At 44.1% G+C, this 19,528-nt stretch overlaps 1 protein-coding gene across 3 annotated transcripts in view; it reads left to right on the forward strand.

Annotated features, from left to right (window-relative positions):
• The window catches only part of Tmem150c (transmembrane protein 150C), an 85,148-nt gene that overhangs the window by 48,881 nt on the left and 16,739 nt on the right, over nt 1–19,528 (forward strand). For all 3 annotated transcript variants that reach the window (XM_036201328.1, XM_036201327.1, XM_036201329.1), the window contains exons 2-5: nt 14,871–14,960; nt 16,983–17,036; nt 17,127–17,159; nt 17,265–17,332. In XM_036201328.1, the coding sequence (XP_036057221.1) occupies nt 14,881–14,960; nt 16,983–17,036; nt 17,127–17,159; nt 17,265–17,332 (235 nt within the window). In that variant the 5' untranslated portion in view covers nt 14,871–14,880. The remainder of the gene's footprint in view (nt 1–14,870; nt 14,961–16,982; nt 17,037–17,126; nt 17,160–17,264; nt 17,333–19,528) is intronic.

Genomic DNA, 19,528 nt, shown 5'->3' on the forward strand with positions numbered 1-19,528 from the left:
AAACTGTTCTTGCCTGGACTACCCGATTGACTGGACATGCAGGACCCATAGGAAGGTGACCACTGAACTTTGCTTGGCAAAATGGTCCTTCAGGTTTCTGCTTCACAGAGGAAACTGCCAGACATTCTACAGGACACAGAGAGAGGTGACTGAGAGACTCTAGGCCTGTGGGCTGAAGACAGATGCCCCAACTTTACAAAGGAACATTAGGTGACCGTCCAGGCTGCCAGCTGTCTCTGTCTACCCTGCAAGACTCCCGAAAGTTGCTTGCATCCTTCTCCCTTTTCTCAGGTAATATTATATCATTCTGAGGTCTTTGATGTAGTTGAAGACTAGATAGTTATAATTTCCTTAGTTATGATAAGAGATAAGTTAGATATGAAACCTTCGACTCACAAATATAAGATAAATAGGATATCTTCTTTAATTTTGCCAAATATAATTAGACTAGTTATTATAAATAGACTAGATATTGTAACTCTAATTCTTGCTTGATAATTGTTTTGTTATCTGTAATTTTACTGTGTGAAAGTTAAAACCTTCCTTTTTGAAAAAAAAGAAAAGAGGAAGTGCTGTGGGATATTCTGTATGTTAAATGTGTTGCTCTAATTGGTTAATAAATAAAACACTGATTGGCCAGTAGCCAGGCAGGAAGTATAGGTGGGACAAGGAGAGAGGAGAATTCTGGGAACAGGAAGGTTGAGAGAGGGAGAGAGAAGGAGAGAGAGGGAGAGAGAGGGAGAGAGGGAGAGAGAGAGAGAGGGAGAGAGAGGGAGAGAGAGGGAGAGAGGGAGAGAGAGAGAGGGAGGGAGGGAGAGAGAGAGAGAGAGAGAGAGAGAGAGAGAGAGAGAGAGAGATGCTGCTAGCTGCCGCCATGGCAAATGAGATGTAAGGTACCAGTAAGCCACTAGCCACGTGGCAACTTATAGACTAATAGAAATGGGTTGATTTAAGATATAATAATTAGATAACAAGAAGCCTGTCATGGCCATACAGTTTTTTTGGTTTTTTGGGGTTTTTTTTGCCAGAGCTGAGGACCAAACCCAGGGCCTTGCGCTTGCTAGGCACGCGCCCTACCACTGAACTATACAGTTTATAAGAAATATAAGTCTCTGTGTGTTTACTTGGTTGAGTCTGAGTGGCTGTGGGACTGAAGGGTGAGAGAGATTTGTCCTGACTGTGGACCAGGCAGGACTGGAGAGAACTCCAGCTACAGATAGAATTTGGGATTTATTCTTTGGATGGTATTGGGACAGTGAATTCTATCTGTTTCTAAGAAAAAGTAATCCCGTGGGCCATGAGTCTGAGAGGACCCTACAGTCATCTGTTGGGTGAATGAAGGTGGCTGGTTTTAGAAATCGAGAGGATGGTGGAGAGAAATACCAGTGCTGTTTCTGTTTAGGAATCATATTTGGGGAAAGGCGATGTTTTACAGAGATCCTTCACTGCGGGTTGTTTTTTTTTTTTTTTTTTTGCCAGTACCCGCAATCAAACAAACAAACAAACAAACACTTTGTAGAGGGGACTGACCTTGTAGCTTTAATGTTGCTGCTTATGTCTGCTGATCAGGGCAAGTCGTCATAGACTCTTAAAATGACACCAGGTCACCTGACTTGTGTCGTCCAAAACTTAGGACACAGTAAAAAAACAACTTTTATCTCAGGGCTGGTGACTTCATGGTTGGCTCTTTTCCCTGCCCACTTGTATCTCAGAGTCTATAAAAATTATGGGGAAACCAAACAAATAGCCCTTGTCATTCTCACTTATAATGGCAAATGGATTTCAACATAATATAAGCCCTCCAAGTTTGCCCATGACAGGCATAGCAGAGACTCCCAGGAGGCTCCTGTGTCACAGACACCGTGGTAGCCCTAGCCATTAGTGGCCGGCTCATTCACCGTTTCTGTTCCACACTAGCTGGTCCAGAGAGAGTATGAAAAATTGCTGTGGCACGGAACTCATCTCCTGATAAATTACAAAGTGAGAAAAGATAGGCAAAGAGCCCAGGTGCTTGCAGTGGAGTGCAGAATCGGGTGTCACTTAACAGCATAGACAGGTCCTGAGTGCCATTTGATGATTTCATCCTCATGGGAGCACACTTACACGGACTGACTACAAGTCACCAGGTGCTATAATCTCAGGGGACTGTGGCTATAGTCAAGGTTTGTCATGAACAGAAATGTTAATCCATGGTGCATTACAGCAGATAGCAGTTCCTGGGAGACTGACCAGATGGTTAGGTGTGTTTTCACTGTATTTTCAGTCCTTATAAAAAAATGTGGGTTTTTCCCCCTATTCCGCTATTTCCCCCCTTTACTGATGAAGAAACTGAGGCACAGTGCAAGCTTAACTGTTGTCACCTCGCTCTTAAGTAGCAGAGCTGGGACTCTAAGCCTGGGTCCCAAGAAGATCAGCTACAACTGCCTCTCTGCACTGGCCCAGCCAGACAGGCCTTCTCTCTCACAGGCAAACACTCTCTGGTGCCGTAAGTACCATCTGAACTTCTGCACCCTGTTGGTCACCGGAAGAAGTGCTTTCAAGAGCCTCAAACAATGAGGAGCTGCTGTGCTTCCGTTTTCCATCTGTAGGTGGAAAGTGTCTTTCCATCATGTGGTACAGTGGAAGATTTGTCCTCAGGGATGGTGTGCTAGCCACAAGAGGCCATTTCCCTGGGGTTTTGATAGCCTCATTTGTACTGGGAGAACCACATGGCACTTGATAACAAAAGTATGAATGATAATATCACTATTATTGTCGGACCCTTTATGAAGCCCTGGCTTATTGGTGAAATTATTAAGGCCATTCCACATAGTTAAAAGGGAGGTTTATTTTGTGGGGTAACTTACAAATGAAGGGATAGGTTGTAGGGTCTGGGAAAGGTATGGCGCAGTCCGGCGGTGTTCTCTGGAGAACTCTGCTCGGTCTACCTCCAGTGTCCAGGGTCCTGGAACCAAGAGAGACCTCTCCTCTTGATCCTGGGTCTTCAGCTTCCTCCCTCAGCCCCGCCTTGTGGGCGTGACCATTACCAAAGCCTCAGTGGGTGTTGGAACTTCCAGGCCAAGGCTGGAATGGCTACCCACTACACTGGCTGGTCTCAAACTGCCTCAGCCTCCCAAGTACTGAGATGACTGACATGAGCCACCACATCCAGTTGTGACTTCGACTTACAGAGCCCCCCTTTTTGAACAAGTAAAAGTGCATGGGGTCTTAGGTGACAAGCTCGTGTGGGCATCGAATATATGCTGTCAAGAGAGTATAACTTTTGAGGCCAGGAGACTTCTAGAGAATCAGAATTATAAATGGTGGGAGATGCACAGTCCTTTAGCTGTGGTTCCTCTGACAAAAGCAAGGGGTTTGGAAGCACAAAGAGAGTCGAGGGGGCAGAGGTTTTCGCTGTCTCACTCCACGCTATGCAGCCTGCCTCACACACGGACTGGGTAAGAGTGCAGATCACTCACACTTGTGGAATGATGTTTATTGGAAGAGAACACATGGAAAAACGTACAGAGCTGGCAGCTCCTGACGTTGCAAGATGTGGCCATCTGGGTAACAGCTTAGCAAGTCATTTCGATAAATAATGCCATTTGGAGGAGAGTTTCAAACCGAAGCTCGATGCCAGGACCCTTTCAAGAAGGTTTTTGCAATTCTGGCGCTCTCTCTCCTTTTGTCAAAAACTCATTAGATCTCATTCCAGTTACGCTCCGCTCTTTGGGGGCCTGGGAACATTTGTCCTTGGCTTTTCACTGTGAAATATTATTGGAAGATTAATATCAGTGGAGAAAATACTACACAGGATAAAAAGAACCCAAATTTATTATACAAAGATAAAATACCTTCTTTAGACTTTTATTTTCTATGTCTGAGTGCTTTGCCTGCTTGTGTGTATGTACACCAAGTATGTGCCTGGTGCCCACAGAGGCCAGAAGAGGGCATCAGATCCACTGGAGCTGGAGTCACAGATGGTTGTTAGCTGCCATATTCATGCTGGGAATTGAATCTGGGTCCCTCTGCAAGAACAACAGTGCTCTAAGCCACTGAGCCATCTCTGCAGCCCAAAATAAAATTTGTGGTAATGTGGGATATCTCCCTCTCTTTCCTTGAAGAGACTTCTTCATTTTGCTCAGTAGAAGAAGGAAACATCCCTATATCTTAGTTCGGGTTACTATTGCTGAGATGAAGCATCATGACCTGCTGTGGAATAATGCTTTTGTACACTGGTTTAAGAAAACGCTGATTGGCCAGTAGCCAGGCAGGGTAGTATAGCCAGGATAAGCAGACAAAGAGATTTCTGGGAAGAGGTAGGCTGAGTCAGGAGATATCAGCCCACCATCCAAGAAGCAGCATGGAAAGGCACACAGGTAAAGCCACAGAACACGTGGCAACATATAGATTAACAGAAATGGGCTGAGTTTAAATGTAAGAGCTAGTCAGTGGTAGGCCTGAGCTAATAGCTGAGCAGTTATGATTAATATAAGCCTCTGTGTGTTTACTTGGGGAACACGAATGGGAGAGATTTGTTCCAACCACTGGCTGACTGGGACACAGGAAAACATTCAGTTACAATGACCAAAAGTAACGTGAGGGGTCGGGTCCATTCTGCTCACAGTTCCACATAACCATTCATCATCAAAAGCAGTGAGGGCAGGAGCGGACGCAGAGGCCATGGAGTGGGGCTGCTTACTGACTTCTCCTTATGGCTTGCTCAGTCTGCTTTCTTATAGAACCCAGGACCACAGCCCAGGGATGGCACCACCCACCATGGTCAGGGACCTCCCCCATGGATCAATAATTGAGAAAATGCCTGACAGCTGGATCTTGTGGAGGCATTTTCTAAACCGAGGCTCCTTCATCTCTGATGACTCTAGCTTATGTCCAGTTGATGCAAAACCAGCTGGCACATCCTACTAGTAAATGAAAACTTTGAGTGAAGTTCTATTTTTATTTTTAAAAAGTTATTTACTATTAATATATGCATGCACAGATGCATGCATCATATGTGTGTGTGCACATGCATGCCATGGCACATATGTGGAGGTCAGAGGAAAATTTTGTGAAGTCAGTTCCTTCCTTCCACCTTTACTTGGGTTCTGGGGATTAAATTCAGGTTACTGCAGGTGTACATGCAGGAAGAACACTGTCTACATAATAAATTGATAAATCTTAAAGAACAAAACAAAACAAATTCAGGTTACCAGATCTACACAGCAAGTACCTTTTCCAGCTAAGCAATTTCTCCAGCCCCTGGTGACATCTTCTAATCTAACTGGAGCAATGGACCAGTTTGTGTTCAGGAAACATGGGAGGATGGAAGGCAGAGAACTACCTCTCAGTCTTTGTTTCAATTCTAAGGACACTATCATGTGACCAAGAGAAAGCTACACTCTATTGAAATGTGTGGTCTCCCATGAGCTTGTTACACAAGACCCTATCCAAACTGTAATTCGCTCAAATTCAAGGGGGGACTTTGTAAAGTCAAAGTCACAACTGGATATGGCAGCTGCTGTGAGAATGTCAGCACTTGGGAAGATGACGCAAGAGAGTTTGAGGCCAGCAGGGCTTCGTCTTGGACAATACTGGGGCACAGTTGTGAGAGCTGCTTATTGTGCTCACGCCAGTTACTGTACTCCTCTCCGAGGTTCATTTTCTGAACTCGCCCTCCATCCCATGTAGCACACAGTCAGTCCTGACTATCTTCTGGGACCCCACAGACCTCGGACACCAACAACAGAGAGCACATCGCTTGTTTGTCTGCTGGAAAATCTCTGGTCACGTCATAAGCTAGCTGTAGACTAAGAGGATCAGTAGATTCTCTGTGACAAGAAAAGAGATGTGTGTGTGTCACAAGGTGTACCAGGAAGGCAGAAGGAACCGAAAACATGATTTGTCACATTGGACGTTGATGGTTTGATGAGACAAGAAGCTAGTCTTATGCTTTTCATTGTAGTCTTCTGGTCTCTAGATGGTCTGGACAACTAACAGGGTCCTTTGCAAAGGAAAAGTGGGTAGGAAGATGGAGTAAGGGGACTTTCCCCTTCTACACAACACATACCACACACACACACACACACATACCACACACACACACACACACCACACACACATACCACACACACATACACACCACACACACATACCACACACACACACATGCACATACCACACACACACACACACACACACACACATACACACACATACGCGCACACACACACACCACACACACATACCACACACACACACACACACACCACACACACATACCACACACACATACACACCACACACACATACCACACACACACACATGCACATACCACACACACACACACACACACACACACACATACACACACATACGCGCACACACACACACCACACACACATACCACACACACACACATGCACATACCACACACACACACACACACACATACACACACATACGCGCACACACACACACCACACACACATACCACACACACACATACCACACACACACACACACACACACACACCACACACACATACCACACACACACACATGCACATACCACACACACACACACCACACACACACACACACACACGCACACACACATACGCGCACACACACACACACATACCACACACACATACACACCACACACACACACACACACACGCACACACACATACGCGCACACACACACACCACACACACATAACACACACACACACACACACACACACACACACACACACACACCCCTCTGGTCTTAAGCTCATACCTGTTAGCTGCCAGAAGAACATGGCCTGGTAGTTCTACTGTGTCTCTGATTTATGTCCTTTAGTGTAAGAATTTTCCTCTTTGACTTCATCTGACTTAGCTCATCACGTGTTTCTCAAGTCTTACCAAAGCAATTTATAAACTGTCCAGGAGCTAGCCAAATTCAATCAAACAGTTTTAAAAGATAAAAACCAGACCACAGATTTCCATATAAAACCACAAAGCTTTAGTGAAAAGGACATAGGGGGAAAAAATCTGAGATCAAGGGATAATCAAGAAGTTCCTAGGTTTGACAGTTAAAAGCAGGGCCTATAAAAAGAGAAGTGTGCAGGTTAGATTTTGTTAAAAGTAGAATGTCTTGCTTTGCAAGTGACCTTGTAAATGAGCCAGGTGTGTGACACCTGCCTGCCTGTACCCCAGCTCTTGAGAGGTGCAGGAGGGGAAAGGAGCTCAGGGCCATCCTCAGGCATCTTGTGAGTTTGAGGCCAGCCTAGGCTATGTGTGACCCTGTCTCAAACAAACAAGTGAGTAGAAGATGTGTCAGTGGATAAGAGTACTTGCTGTTTAAGTGCGAGGACCTGAGTTTGGTCCCCAGGACCCCTGTAGAAGCCAGAGGTGGTCATGTGAACCTGTAAACCCAGCACCAAGTCTAAGGATTTCTGGGGCTTGGTGGCCAGCTAGTCTGGGGGCGAGGAGGATGGTCAGCTCCAAGTTCAGTGATAAACCCTCTTTCAAAGGGATAAAGGGAGAGTGCAGAGCAGGTCACCTGACACACACCCTGGTCCCTGTACATGTATGCACAGACATCAGTATCCATGCATGCATGCACACAGACACACACCATACACAAAGATCTTGTGAAGTGCCATTCAGTGGAGAGAGATGGTTTTTTTAATAGATGCTTGTGGACCGTTAAGATGCAAAAAAGGAAAAGTTACTTCACACTACATAATTTGAACTCAAATGGCCCAAAGCCCTAAACAGGAAAAGCTAAAACTATAAAACAGTGAGAAGGGACAAGAGCAAAGCCTGACACTGGGTTTGGCGATGATTTCTTGTTAGGACACCAAGACCCAGGCAACAAAGAAAGACGTGGATAAACTGGACTTCCTCAAGATGAGAAACACGTGTGCCCCAAAGGATACCATCAACAGTGAAATGGTGTCTTATGTAATTGGAGAAGTTTGGATAAGTAATAGGGGATTAATATCCAGGACAGACAGGGAACAATAAAACAACTGAAAATATGAAAAGGGGGGCATAGATGTAGCTCAGTGGGAGAGTGCTCACCCAACACGCACAGGTGATAGCTAGTGTTGAAAAACCAAGAAGTGCAAACTAATGAAGTAGGCATTTCTGTAGAGAAGATACACGAATGACCAGTGAGTGTGTGACCACACACATCAATAAAGGTGGGAAGTTTACACAAAACTAACAGTTGGACAGTGAAAGGGGTCGATACAAGCTGCTGAGATCTAGTTGAGGGGTCATATGAAGGTTGGTTATTAGCTGAAGATGTTAGACATTGGTATGCTGGGTATGGCTGGTAGGGAGATAGCATGATGAATAGACAGGGTTTCACTGTATTATTTCTTACAACCTGGTATGAATTTGCAATCATTTTTAAAAAGGAAGAAAGCATAGTCTACATGAAATACTTTAAAAAGAGGCACCAGGGTAGTTCTGCTGCAAGCTCCTAATACCACTGTTTGGAGACATCGCCCCAGGCATCTCTTCATGCTAAGAAAGGGCAATTTTCATCTAACCTCAGGCAGGGTATAGAGAATGTTTCCCATAACTTAGACATAAGTTGTCCTAAGAGAGTTAAAAACTAGCGAAAAAGGGATTTAGAAACCTTGACCATGTTAGGTTTTTCTAAAGCCAAATGAACAAGTAACACAAAGAAAAACAACAAAGTATGCCCTGTATGGTGAGGGAAACCTGAGATCCCAGCCTTCAGGAAGTTCAGGCAGGAAGATTGTTTTGGGTCCAGCCTGGGCTATGGAGTGAGACAGTTTCAAACCAAAACACAATAACAGCAAAAATAACAAACAAACAAACAAATAAATAAATAAATGAGGGAAGGCCTGAGGAGGTGGCTCAGTGGGTAAAGTTTTGCCACGCAAACATAGGGACCTGAATTCAGATCCCCAACACGCAGGTAACAATCCAGGCCTGGTAACACTCACCTCTGACCCCAGCACAGGGATGAGGGCACAGAGACAGGTGGATCCCGAGAACTGCCAGCCAGTCTGGCTGAAATAGTGACCTTCAGGCTCAGGGAGAAACCTTGTCTCAAATAAGGTGGAGAGCAACAGAGGAAGACATTGGTGTCAACCTGTGGCCTTCACACCTGTGTGTACATGTTGATACTCCCCCTGCCCACATACATGCAGAAATAACCAAGAGAACACACGTGGCTCAGTGGAAGAGCATATCCCATCACTACAAAATAGATAAAGCCACAGGAAGACAGACCTTAAATATTAAGATGTTAAGATATTTTTTTGAGGCCGGGCAGTGGTGGCGCATGCCTTTTATCCCAGCACTCGGGAAGCAAAGGCAGGCAGATCTTTGTGAGTTTGAGGCCAGCCTGGTCTACCAAGCGAGATCCAGGAAAGGTGCAAAGCTACACAGAGAAACCCTATCTCGAAACCCCCCCGCCAAAAAAAGATATTTTTTTGGAAAGTCATTTGAAGGAAAAAATTATTACCAGAAAAGCTATCCATGCCTTTCTAGAAAAGGTGGTACCTGGAGAAGAAAGTTTGTTGTCCTGAGTCCTGCTCTGCAGATAGAAGCCCAGTCCTAACACATGGATCCATCTACTTAGCCACTATGGTTATAGCATTCCAGAACAAGGACTATGGTAAGGCTCTGCCTACACCATCTTCAATCCTCAACACACCCTACAAAGTAGAAATTGCTCTATGGTTAAACTAAGGTGTGAAAGATGGGATAGCCCATCAGAGATCACAGAGCTAGTGACTGGCAAAGTGGGTTCACATCTGCAGTCTGCCCATGCCATTTCTGCCCTCCTGCCTCTTTCAAGGAAATGATTGCAGACAACTAGCTTGTTGCCATGGTCCTAGATTTGCCTTAACTCTTTTATGCACCTCCCCACTTCCAAGCTCTGATCTCCCATAGTCCTAGTAGAGGAGCCAGTGCGTCGGTCCATGTGACTGTTCTGTTTCTCACTGTACATTTGCAGGTAGGTATTCTGATTTCATCACCGGTCTAATGCAAGCATGGTAAAAGCCAGTTGTACTGTCTTCGTAAACTGCCTGTGCTGTTTAACCTCACCAAGGAACTGGCTCAAGCATTAAGATTTGCCCCTCTCACTTCAGGCTCAAGATGATATATCTCCAAACATCCTTCAGACTCCCCTGCCCTGGGTCAGGCTGCTCCTTGACACTGGAACAGGTTGAAAATAGAACAAAATAGCTCAAAGTGCAAAGTGAAAGCATTGTGCCTTTGAGAGCACTAAGAGATTGCTGTGTCTGCAGAACACAAAATGCCTGTAGAGGGAATGGCTAAGGGGAGTCTTCTCTGTCCCCAGTCGACGACTCTGACATCACAGTTTAACAGGGCTTCCTTAGCTGCTTTTTACTGGATGTCGTAAACATTCACTGAAGATGTTTATATGTTCTTCTTGCATCCCTTTCTGCTACTTGGGTGTAGTGATATATTATTTGTAATCTAAGAAATAAAGCTTGCCTGAAGATCAGAGGACAGAGCCAACCACAGAGTTAGCTATAGAGGCCAGGCAGTGGTGGCACACACCTTTAATCCTAGCACTCAGGAGGCAGAGGCAGAGATCCATCTGGAGCTCTGTGAGTTCAAGGCCACACTGGGCTACATGAGATTAGTCAAGTCTAAAAGAGAAACAGAGCCAGGCAGTGGTGGCACACACCTTTAATTCCAGCGCTTAGGATCACACAACTTTAATCCCAGCACTAGGAAGGTTGAGACAGGAAGTGATATGGCTGGGCAGAGAAAGGAATATAAGACGAGAGGAGACAGGAACTTGCTCTCTTTCAGGCTTAGGAGTTGTTGATGTAAGAGGTGGTGGCTGTGGATTGCTCTGCTTCTCTGATCGTTCAGCTTTCACCCTGATATCTGACTCTGGGCTTTTATTCAAAAACCAATTAGGATTTGTGCAACACTTGGGCTCCTTCAAAACCAAAAGTACAGTAATGGTAGATCTTTCTTCAAACTATGAAAAACACAAGAAAACTCTTCATTGTCCTGTGTTTTCTGTGGGACTTGCCCGGGAACTTACAAAGTCTCATACTCCTTCAGTATGTATACAGGTAGTATCAACTTATTACATTATGTAAAGTTTGGATTCAACTCTCTTTTAATATGATGATAAATGTACTTGTTAATGTTACTGCGTCTCCTAGTATTAAGAAAAAATAAAAAGGAATCAGTAAGTAGGGAAAAAATAAGAAATGTCAGAAAGATGTAAGGATTGAAATGCTTTTAGTAAAGATGGACTTATGTTTGGGGGTTAAGACAACAGATGTTTTCCAGAATGGGGTGGAAAGCCTAAGCAAGTCACAAAACTCTAATTAAGTTATGTAAGACATGGAAAATGAGACTCAGATAGCTAAGAAAGATTATTTATTTAAGAGTATTTGGGCTTTGCCTCAGCTTTAAATAGCACACACTAGCTGGAAGTGTCACACTGGTGTATCTGACCTCCTGGCTATTTAATAAACATACTTGGAGGCTATCCTAATGTGGAAAGAGGAAACCAAAGGGATACTCTGCCCCTTGACCCCCAAAGTCAACTAGGTCCCAGACTGGGAGATGCCTCTCAAAATATCCTCTAAATCGGGTGAGATAATTGTTCTTTTGTTTGGGGAGGCCATGGAGACCGTACTGGGTGGATTCTAACCAGTCTGCACTCTACACAGAAGGTAAACATGGAGGAAAACCTTTCTCCATGCCTCCTGGTGAAGTCATTGCTAAGCAGGGCTTGAACTAAACCTCACAGCAATGGAACAACCATAACAGGAAGGCCAAAGGAGCCATGGCCTCCTCAGCAACCCCGGAAGACCAGACCTTCAACCAGCCCTAAAAAAATAAATAAAATGATTGATCTTGGCCTCCTCCATGGTCTTAAACACACAGCAAGAAAGTATCACCACAAGTAAGATTATTGACAATAATATAAAACAAACAAATAATAGGCCAGGCCTTCCAGTGCAGTCTACTGACAAGCCACCCCAGTTATAATCAAACACAGGACTCTCATCCTTTTCTTAGCCGTAAACACATTGCTGTTTTTAGGTTCCTGGTAATTCTGTTTTTGTTTCCTTCGCTCTACAAAATCAGACTAAGACCATGTTAACATCCCCATCTCAATGGTAAAAAGCCTTAACACTGGAGATCCAGGTCTTCATGGTGAAATTGGATTAAATCTATTACGATCTTAGTACTGATGCTGTTAAACTCTAAACTGTGTGCACTCAGCTACTGTCTTAATTTTATCTACTCTTTACAGTTTATTCACACTCAGATGGTCCTGGAACCATCTATCTCATCCCCTTGACCACCCCTAGTGCCTGAAAGTCAATTGAGTGGGAACACTGAATTCTTTTACACCCCCAGTATCAGCTAGAATCAATCAGATTGATTCTGTGTGTCCATGTCCTAGATGACTTTAGGGTTTTAATCTTTAGTGGAGAACATTAGACAGCTAGATAATTATTAAGAGGCTTGGAAGCCATCGAGGAAGAAGCCCTCCTTCCTGACATCTTCTTCCTCCAAAATTTACATTAGGTAGCTAACTGGCAGCCTTGGAGACCACTGAAGAAGGACCCTTCCTTCACAGCATCCTTGTCCTCCAAAATTCTGCTACCAAAGACTGTTCCAAGAACCCTGGATGAGGATGCCAACCTCGCAAAGCAGGAAAAAGATATACAGACCACAACTGTACCTTTTCCACCCATCTCTAGAAGCCAAAATTATGAATGTTAGCTGTGGGAGGCCAGCTCCCACCTTTCAAGGGTTCTTATGAGGAGGAGAGAAGGCTAAGAAAATATTTTTTTAATATTTATTTAGTTATTTGTTTGTTTATTATGTATACAATGTTCTGTCTGCATGTATGTCTGCAGGCCAGAAGAGGGCACCAGATCTCATTACAGATGGTTGTGAGTTATCATGTGGTTGCTGGGAATTGAACTCAGGACCTCTGGAAGAGCAGCCAGTGCTCTTAACCACTGAGCCATCTCTCCAGCCCAGGATAAGAAAATATTAAATAGAAAGATAGCGAACAGGAGAAAGACAAAAACACAGGATAGCTTCAGGAGGACCTGGGCCAATACCCAATGACCTTTTCCATTTGTTCAAAAGGTCTTTTTATAACAATGCCAAGGGGTGAGGCAAAAGACCCCCCACTTGCTAGATACAACCAAGCGTAGACCCTTCCAAACACCTGGTACCCACGCCCATGGTCAAATCTTTCCCTTATGCAGCCCTGCTGGGTAAAGCAAGCTGAGATTCTCAGACCCTGAGTAAGTTCTGACTAGAAAACCTCTGTGGGTTTTTATAGTTAGCCATGGCCAAGTTCATTTTGAAAAGTTCTTGTATTTGGGTTAAATACTAGCAGTTTCCACAAACCACAGTAATTAGCATTCTAGAACTAGATTCCTGTCCCATCCCACCCCTGAAGAACCTTGAAATTGGCTGTTCATAAGAGATGATTTGGGAGTCACCTGGAATTTTTTTGAAAGACAGAGTTTCTCTGTGTAACAGTCCTGGCTGTCCTGGATCTCACTCTGTAGACCAGGCTGGCCTCGAACTTGGAGATCCACCTGTCTCTGCCTCCAGCGTGCTGGGATTAAAGGTGTGCACCACCACCGCCCGACAGAATTCTTTTACTGCTCATCATTCCACTGCCACTCCTAGTGACAGCCAATCTTGAGCCAAAATAAAAAGCGGGGGGAGCTTTCACCCTTGTCCCCTACACCCTGATTCTGCCCTGTAACAACCGCCCCAGTTTGTAAGCATTTGAAGACTCTGATTTTTACAGAGACCTCCCCTTCCAGGTTCCTCTCAATAAAGACCTGCACTATATTAAAAAAAAAAAAAATCGTGGTATCCTTGTGATGGCTAGTGTTTTGCGGTCAAATTGACACAATGTAGAATCGCCTGGGGCAGGAGTATCAGTGGGGAATTGTCTGGCTTATGCTGGCCTGAGAGCATGCCTGTGAGAGCTTCTTAGTTGGGCCAGTTGAGATGAGAAGCCCCACCCTGAATGTGGCCAGCACCATTTCACAGATGGGCCCTGGACTGAATGAAATGGAGCATTGGTGTGCGCGGGGTAGCTCACTGCTCTCTGCTCCCGACTGAAATGTGCTGTAATCTGTTCCCTGGGGCTCTTGCTGCTGTGACCTCCCCGTAATGATGACAGTGACCTGGAACTGTGAGCTGAAACAAACCTCCTCTCCTCTACCTTGCTTCTGTCAGGACATTTTATCATAGTCACGGGAAGTGAAGCTAAGTCACCCCAAATACCCAATGTCTGTAATTTCTCCAGTGTGCTTGTTGGAGCTAATTGAAAGCGTTGTTTTGTGGGGCATTCATCCTGAGAATCTACTGGAACCACTCAATAACACGCCCACGAGGGAAGTTCAGATTTGCAAAATATCTGTCATTTCCCCCTGCACTGCTAGTTTATTTAGTAGACATTTGTTTCTAACGCTCTCTTCTATGGGCTTAAGTTCGGGTAAGATCCATCAGGCCATTTATATTAATAGTCGCTCTAGAAGTACTCTGGACTACACTGTCAGTACCCAGCCCTTCTACGCTCCACGTCTCAAAATGCTTTGTCCCTTCTTAAACATATCACTGAGTGTATGAAGTTGAACATTTTCATGAAAACGGTCTGGAATCTTTACACTAGGACCAGACAAGGATGACCTGTTGTAATCCTGGGATTTCCTACTCAGAAGGTGGCGGTAATAACAGAATTGAATCATGGTTTTATAAAATACCTGGGGGGTTTTGTTGTTGATGTTCTCAGTTGGACTTTCCATCTTGGAAGAGTTCAGTGGATTCTTGCCTTAATTATTAATACCCGCTCATTTGATTTCAGTGGAGCAGGCATGGATGGGAAGAAATGCAGCGTATGGATGTTTCTACCTCTTGTATTCACTTTGTTCACTTCAGCTGGCTTGTGGATAGTGTGAGTATGCTTTAGTTAATAATTAAGGATTCAAATGTAATATAGAGAAAATCCAAGTTTTAGTACCAGGACATATTTATATAAATGTATTTATGGATAACATATTATATATAATGGTTAGTTTTTCTAAAGTAAATATCTACATGCTAATCAACCTTACTGAAGTTCCCTTTTTTCTCATCCTTTATTACTTAAAGTAAAATAGCAAAACTGAATAAAAAACATTATTTAGAGTAGATAATGAAGACTGGTTTTGTCTCCTCTTTTCTCTCTCCTCCACCCCCCCCCTCCACCTCCCAGCCCCAACATCCTCCTTTAATGCAAGGTCTTACTATCTAAACTAGGCTGGCCTTGAACTTGCAACATTCCTCCTGCCTCTGCTTCCTGCATGCTGAAATTACAGGCATGTGATGATTTTCTTTGTTTTTAGGCCAAGTCTCACTATATAGGCTGGCAGGAAGCCTGTGCTGAGGTGACTGGCATGTACCACTGTCATGCATGTTTGGAAAACTAGTTATAGGAGTTCATATTTGCAAGATTCTCTCATTTGACACTGATGTGCTGTGGGCTCCATTTGCAATCTAGTTGTGACAAGATCTGAGGTGTTTTTAGAATAGGTATCATCATGCTGGAAGGCCTGGCTTAACACCAAAAACAAGTATCCATAGTTGCTGATTTCACTTGATATCTGTCTTAAGAAAACTCATGAAGAATGCTTTCACTGGACTGGGGCTGTAGGTCAGTGAGAGCGCTTGGTTAGCACATACAAGGCCATGGGCTCTGTCTTTGCTACTGTTCTATATAATAAAACACCATCGCCAAGGCGACTTATGCAAGGAAGCAGTTTACTTTTGGCTTCTGGTTTCAGAGAGTTAGAGTCGATGACTGCAGAACAAAGGCCAGGAGGCTGGGAAGGCCGGGAGAATACATCTTGATTTGCAAGTAGGAAGTAGAGAGAACTGAATGGGAATGGTGTGAGCCTTTTGAACTTCAAAACCCAACCCTCAGCGACTCCTTCCTCAACAAGGCCACACCTCCTAATCCCTCCCAAACAGTTCCACCACTGGGGACCAAGTGTTCATTCTCATTCAAACTACCACAGGCTTGACTGCCAGGAGAGGAAAAAACAAAAAACAGAAAAGGAAACATGGCAGTCATATATTCCTGAGAAATCTTATTAAAGCTATCGTGTTTATCTCCCACCCCTAATTTTCAGATTATAATTATCACTGTTAGTTTGGGGGCTCTTTTGAAAATTAATTATCTCTTTTAAGGAGTTCTTTAATTATGCATATGTCTCTGTGTGGGTATGTGCATGTGAGTGTAGATGTGTGGGGAAGCTGGAGGCATCAGATTCCCTAGAGCTGGAGTTGTAGGAGTTGTGAGCTCCTGACATGGGTGCTGAGAACTGAAGGGAGGTCCTCTGGAAGAACAGCACATACTCTTACCTGATGAGCCGTATCTCCAGGTCCTGATAATCACAGCACTTGAGCCTTAAAGAACTAGTGATCTATGGGTAAAGAATTGCAATTGGCATGGTTGTGGTGTTGCACATCTATAATCTCAGCCCTTGGAAGGCTGAAACAGGAGGATTGTGGGTTTTTAGGCTAGCCTGGGCTATATAACAAATTCCAGGCCAGCCAGTGCAATAATGAGATTCTGTCCCCAAAATAAAAATAAATGTAGTTAAAGATCTTTTTCTGTTTTATGGTTGGTTGGTTGGTTGGTTGGGTTTTGGTAGAGTCTCATGTAGCCCAGACTGGTCTTGCACACCCTATGTAGCCAAGGATGATCTTGAATTCCTGATCCTGCTGCCTCCATATCCCAGATACTGGAAATACAATTGTATATGTGTAAACATGCCTAGCTAAAGATGTTTTCTTAATTAGAAAATAATGGGTATGATATATACCTGTGATATGGGTAAATTAGATGTTAAACCCAATTAAAATGAGAAACATCAATTCTTGGGGGGTGTTTTTAATTGTTTTGCTTTATAAACTGGTCGTTCTTTCTTGCTAGGTACTTTATAGCCGTGGAAGATGACAAAATTTTGCCATTAAATTCAGCTGCAAGGTAAAGATTATATCTAGAGAACTTGCTGTTCCCCATAGAGTTAGCAGCAGCTCGGCCTTAACCTGTGTCTCCATGTTTTTTGTTATCTAGGAAATCTGGTGTGAAGCATGCTCCATACATCAGGTAACTCTGATTCTGCCTGACCTGTTGAATTGAAGGAAAGTGCATGTCAGGTCTGTGAAGTTCCAGATCTGGAGAGCCAGCCTCTAAGGCTACGTCTTTTTCCAGTTTTGCAGGCGACGATCCTCCTGCGAGCTGTGTGTTCAGTCAAGTGATGAACATGGCCGCCTTCCTAGGTAAGATGAGCCAGGAATAGGGCTTTGGGGCTCTGCTGCATTTCTGTTTTAAATCCCCATGAATCCATATCAAAATAATGGAGGATCTGGCTTGACTATTTAGTGTTGTGTTGTGTCTGTATGCTGAAGGCAGCTTTGTGTTAAGGACCCTTTCCCCCCTGTAAATCTTTCTGCATTCCCTGCCTCTTCCCTTTACCATCTTTATCTGGGTCTTCATGCTGAACTTTCTTTTGCTGTATGAGAGAATATATTTCACATGTCATAAAGTCTTGCTGAGATGGTAATAGGATGCCACATGGTAGCTTTGAAGAGGATGCCTTATTTATTCCTTCCCTGGTGAAGGTGAGTGTAGCAGGCTTTCTTTTGGGCAGCCAACCAGCCAACCCCACATCATGACACAGAGACTTATTAGTTATGAGTGCTCGGCCTTACCTTATGCTGCCTCACTAGCTCTTAGAACTTAATTTAGCCTGTCTCTCTTCATCTACGTTTTGTCTCAGGACTTTTCACCTTTCTTTCCTTCTCTATGTCCTACTTTCCTGCTTCCTCCATGTCTGGTGGGCTGGTGGCTGCCTGGCTGGCCGGACCCAAGCATGTTCCTCTCTTTCTCCCTTGTTCTTGCCTTCTCCCTCTTCCCATTTATTCTCCCTGCCCATTAGTTCCGCCTATTGCTCCACTGTCTAGCTATTGGCCATTCAGCTTTTTATTAGACCAATCAGGTACCTTAGGCAGGCAAGGTGAAATAGTAACACATCTTTACATAGTTAAACAAATGTAGCATAAGCAAATGCAACACACCTTTGCCTAGTTAAAGTAATATTCCACAACAATGGGAAAGTAGGTAGGCTCTGTGATACATCTCTCCATTAACATTGACCTTGGGATGACACCTTCCTTTGTGCCCATATATGTATCAAGCTGCCATGTGAAACAGTAGGTTTAAGAAAAAGTACCGCTGGGCAGTGGTGGCACACGCCTTTAATCCCAGCACTCGGGAGGCAAAGGCAGGCGGATCTCTGTGAGTTTGAGGCCAACCTGGTCTACAGAGCGAGATCCAGGACAGGCACCAAACTACACCGAGAAACCCTGTCTTGAAAAACCAAAAAAGAAGAAAAGAAAGAAAGGAAGGAAGGAAGGAAGGAAGGAAGGAAGGAAGGAAGGAAGGAAGAGAAAAAGGAAAAGGAAAAGAAAAAGTACCATTTCCTCAAGGCCCAAGACCATCCTTTAACATCCTGTCTCCCTGCAGGTACTTACAGGACCCCGTCAGTCCTCTGGAGATGGTGGGAACCAGCCATATTCTTTTCTCTTATTGAATTTACTTCATATACCCTTTCCTCCAAGCCAGGCCCTCTGGGCATCTTGTCAGCTCACTGCCACTGTTGGCATGCTATTGGGAGAGGACCTGGAACAGCACAACACCCCCAGTTTTTTGAAAGGAATGTTTTTGGTTGTTGTGTTTTGTGTTTTGTACAGTGAGATTTCCACTCCCAGCAAAAGACACAGATAGATAGTACTGAAAGAAAGCATCAGCCTTTGTATCCTTATCCCCTATATCATATAGATAGTATATATGGTATATATATATATATATTCATTTACGTAGTGAGCCTTCCCTCTCTACAGGGAAACAATTTCCTACTCGTACCTACCCCCCCCCCACACACACACTTTGAGATAGAGTTTTATGTAGCCTAGGCTGGCCTTAAACTCACTATGTAGCTCAGGGTGACCTTGAACTTCTGATCTTCCTGCTTCAACCTTCTGAGTTCTGGGATTGCAGGCATACACCACCATGCCCAGTTTCTATGGTTCTGGAGATCAAATCCAGTGCTTGGGCATGGTAGGCAAGCATCCCATCAACTGAACGACATCCCCAGCCTCATGTGTATTATAATAATATTATTATAATTATTACTCCTCCCCATCCTCCTCCTCCTTGAAACAGGATCTAATTTAGCCCAGGCTAGCCTTGAATTGACTGTGTAGCCGATGACTTTAAACTCCTCCTTCTCTTACCTCCATCTCCCAAGCACTGGGTTAAAGCCATGTATACCTTTTAAAAGATTTATTTGTTTTTATTATATGTGTATGACTTTTGCCTACATGCATGTATGTGCACCACTTGCATGCCTGGAACCCATGGAAGTTAAAAGGTGTCAGATGCCCTGGAACTGCAGTTTCTGACAGTTGTGAGCA

This window comes from Onychomys torridus, chromosome 10, assembly GCF_903995425.1.
Source record: "Onychomys torridus chromosome 10, mOncTor1.1, whole genome shotgun sequence".
In the NCBI taxonomy this organism is placed as follows: domain Eukaryota; kingdom Metazoa; phylum Chordata; class Mammalia; order Rodentia; family Cricetidae; genus Onychomys; species Onychomys torridus.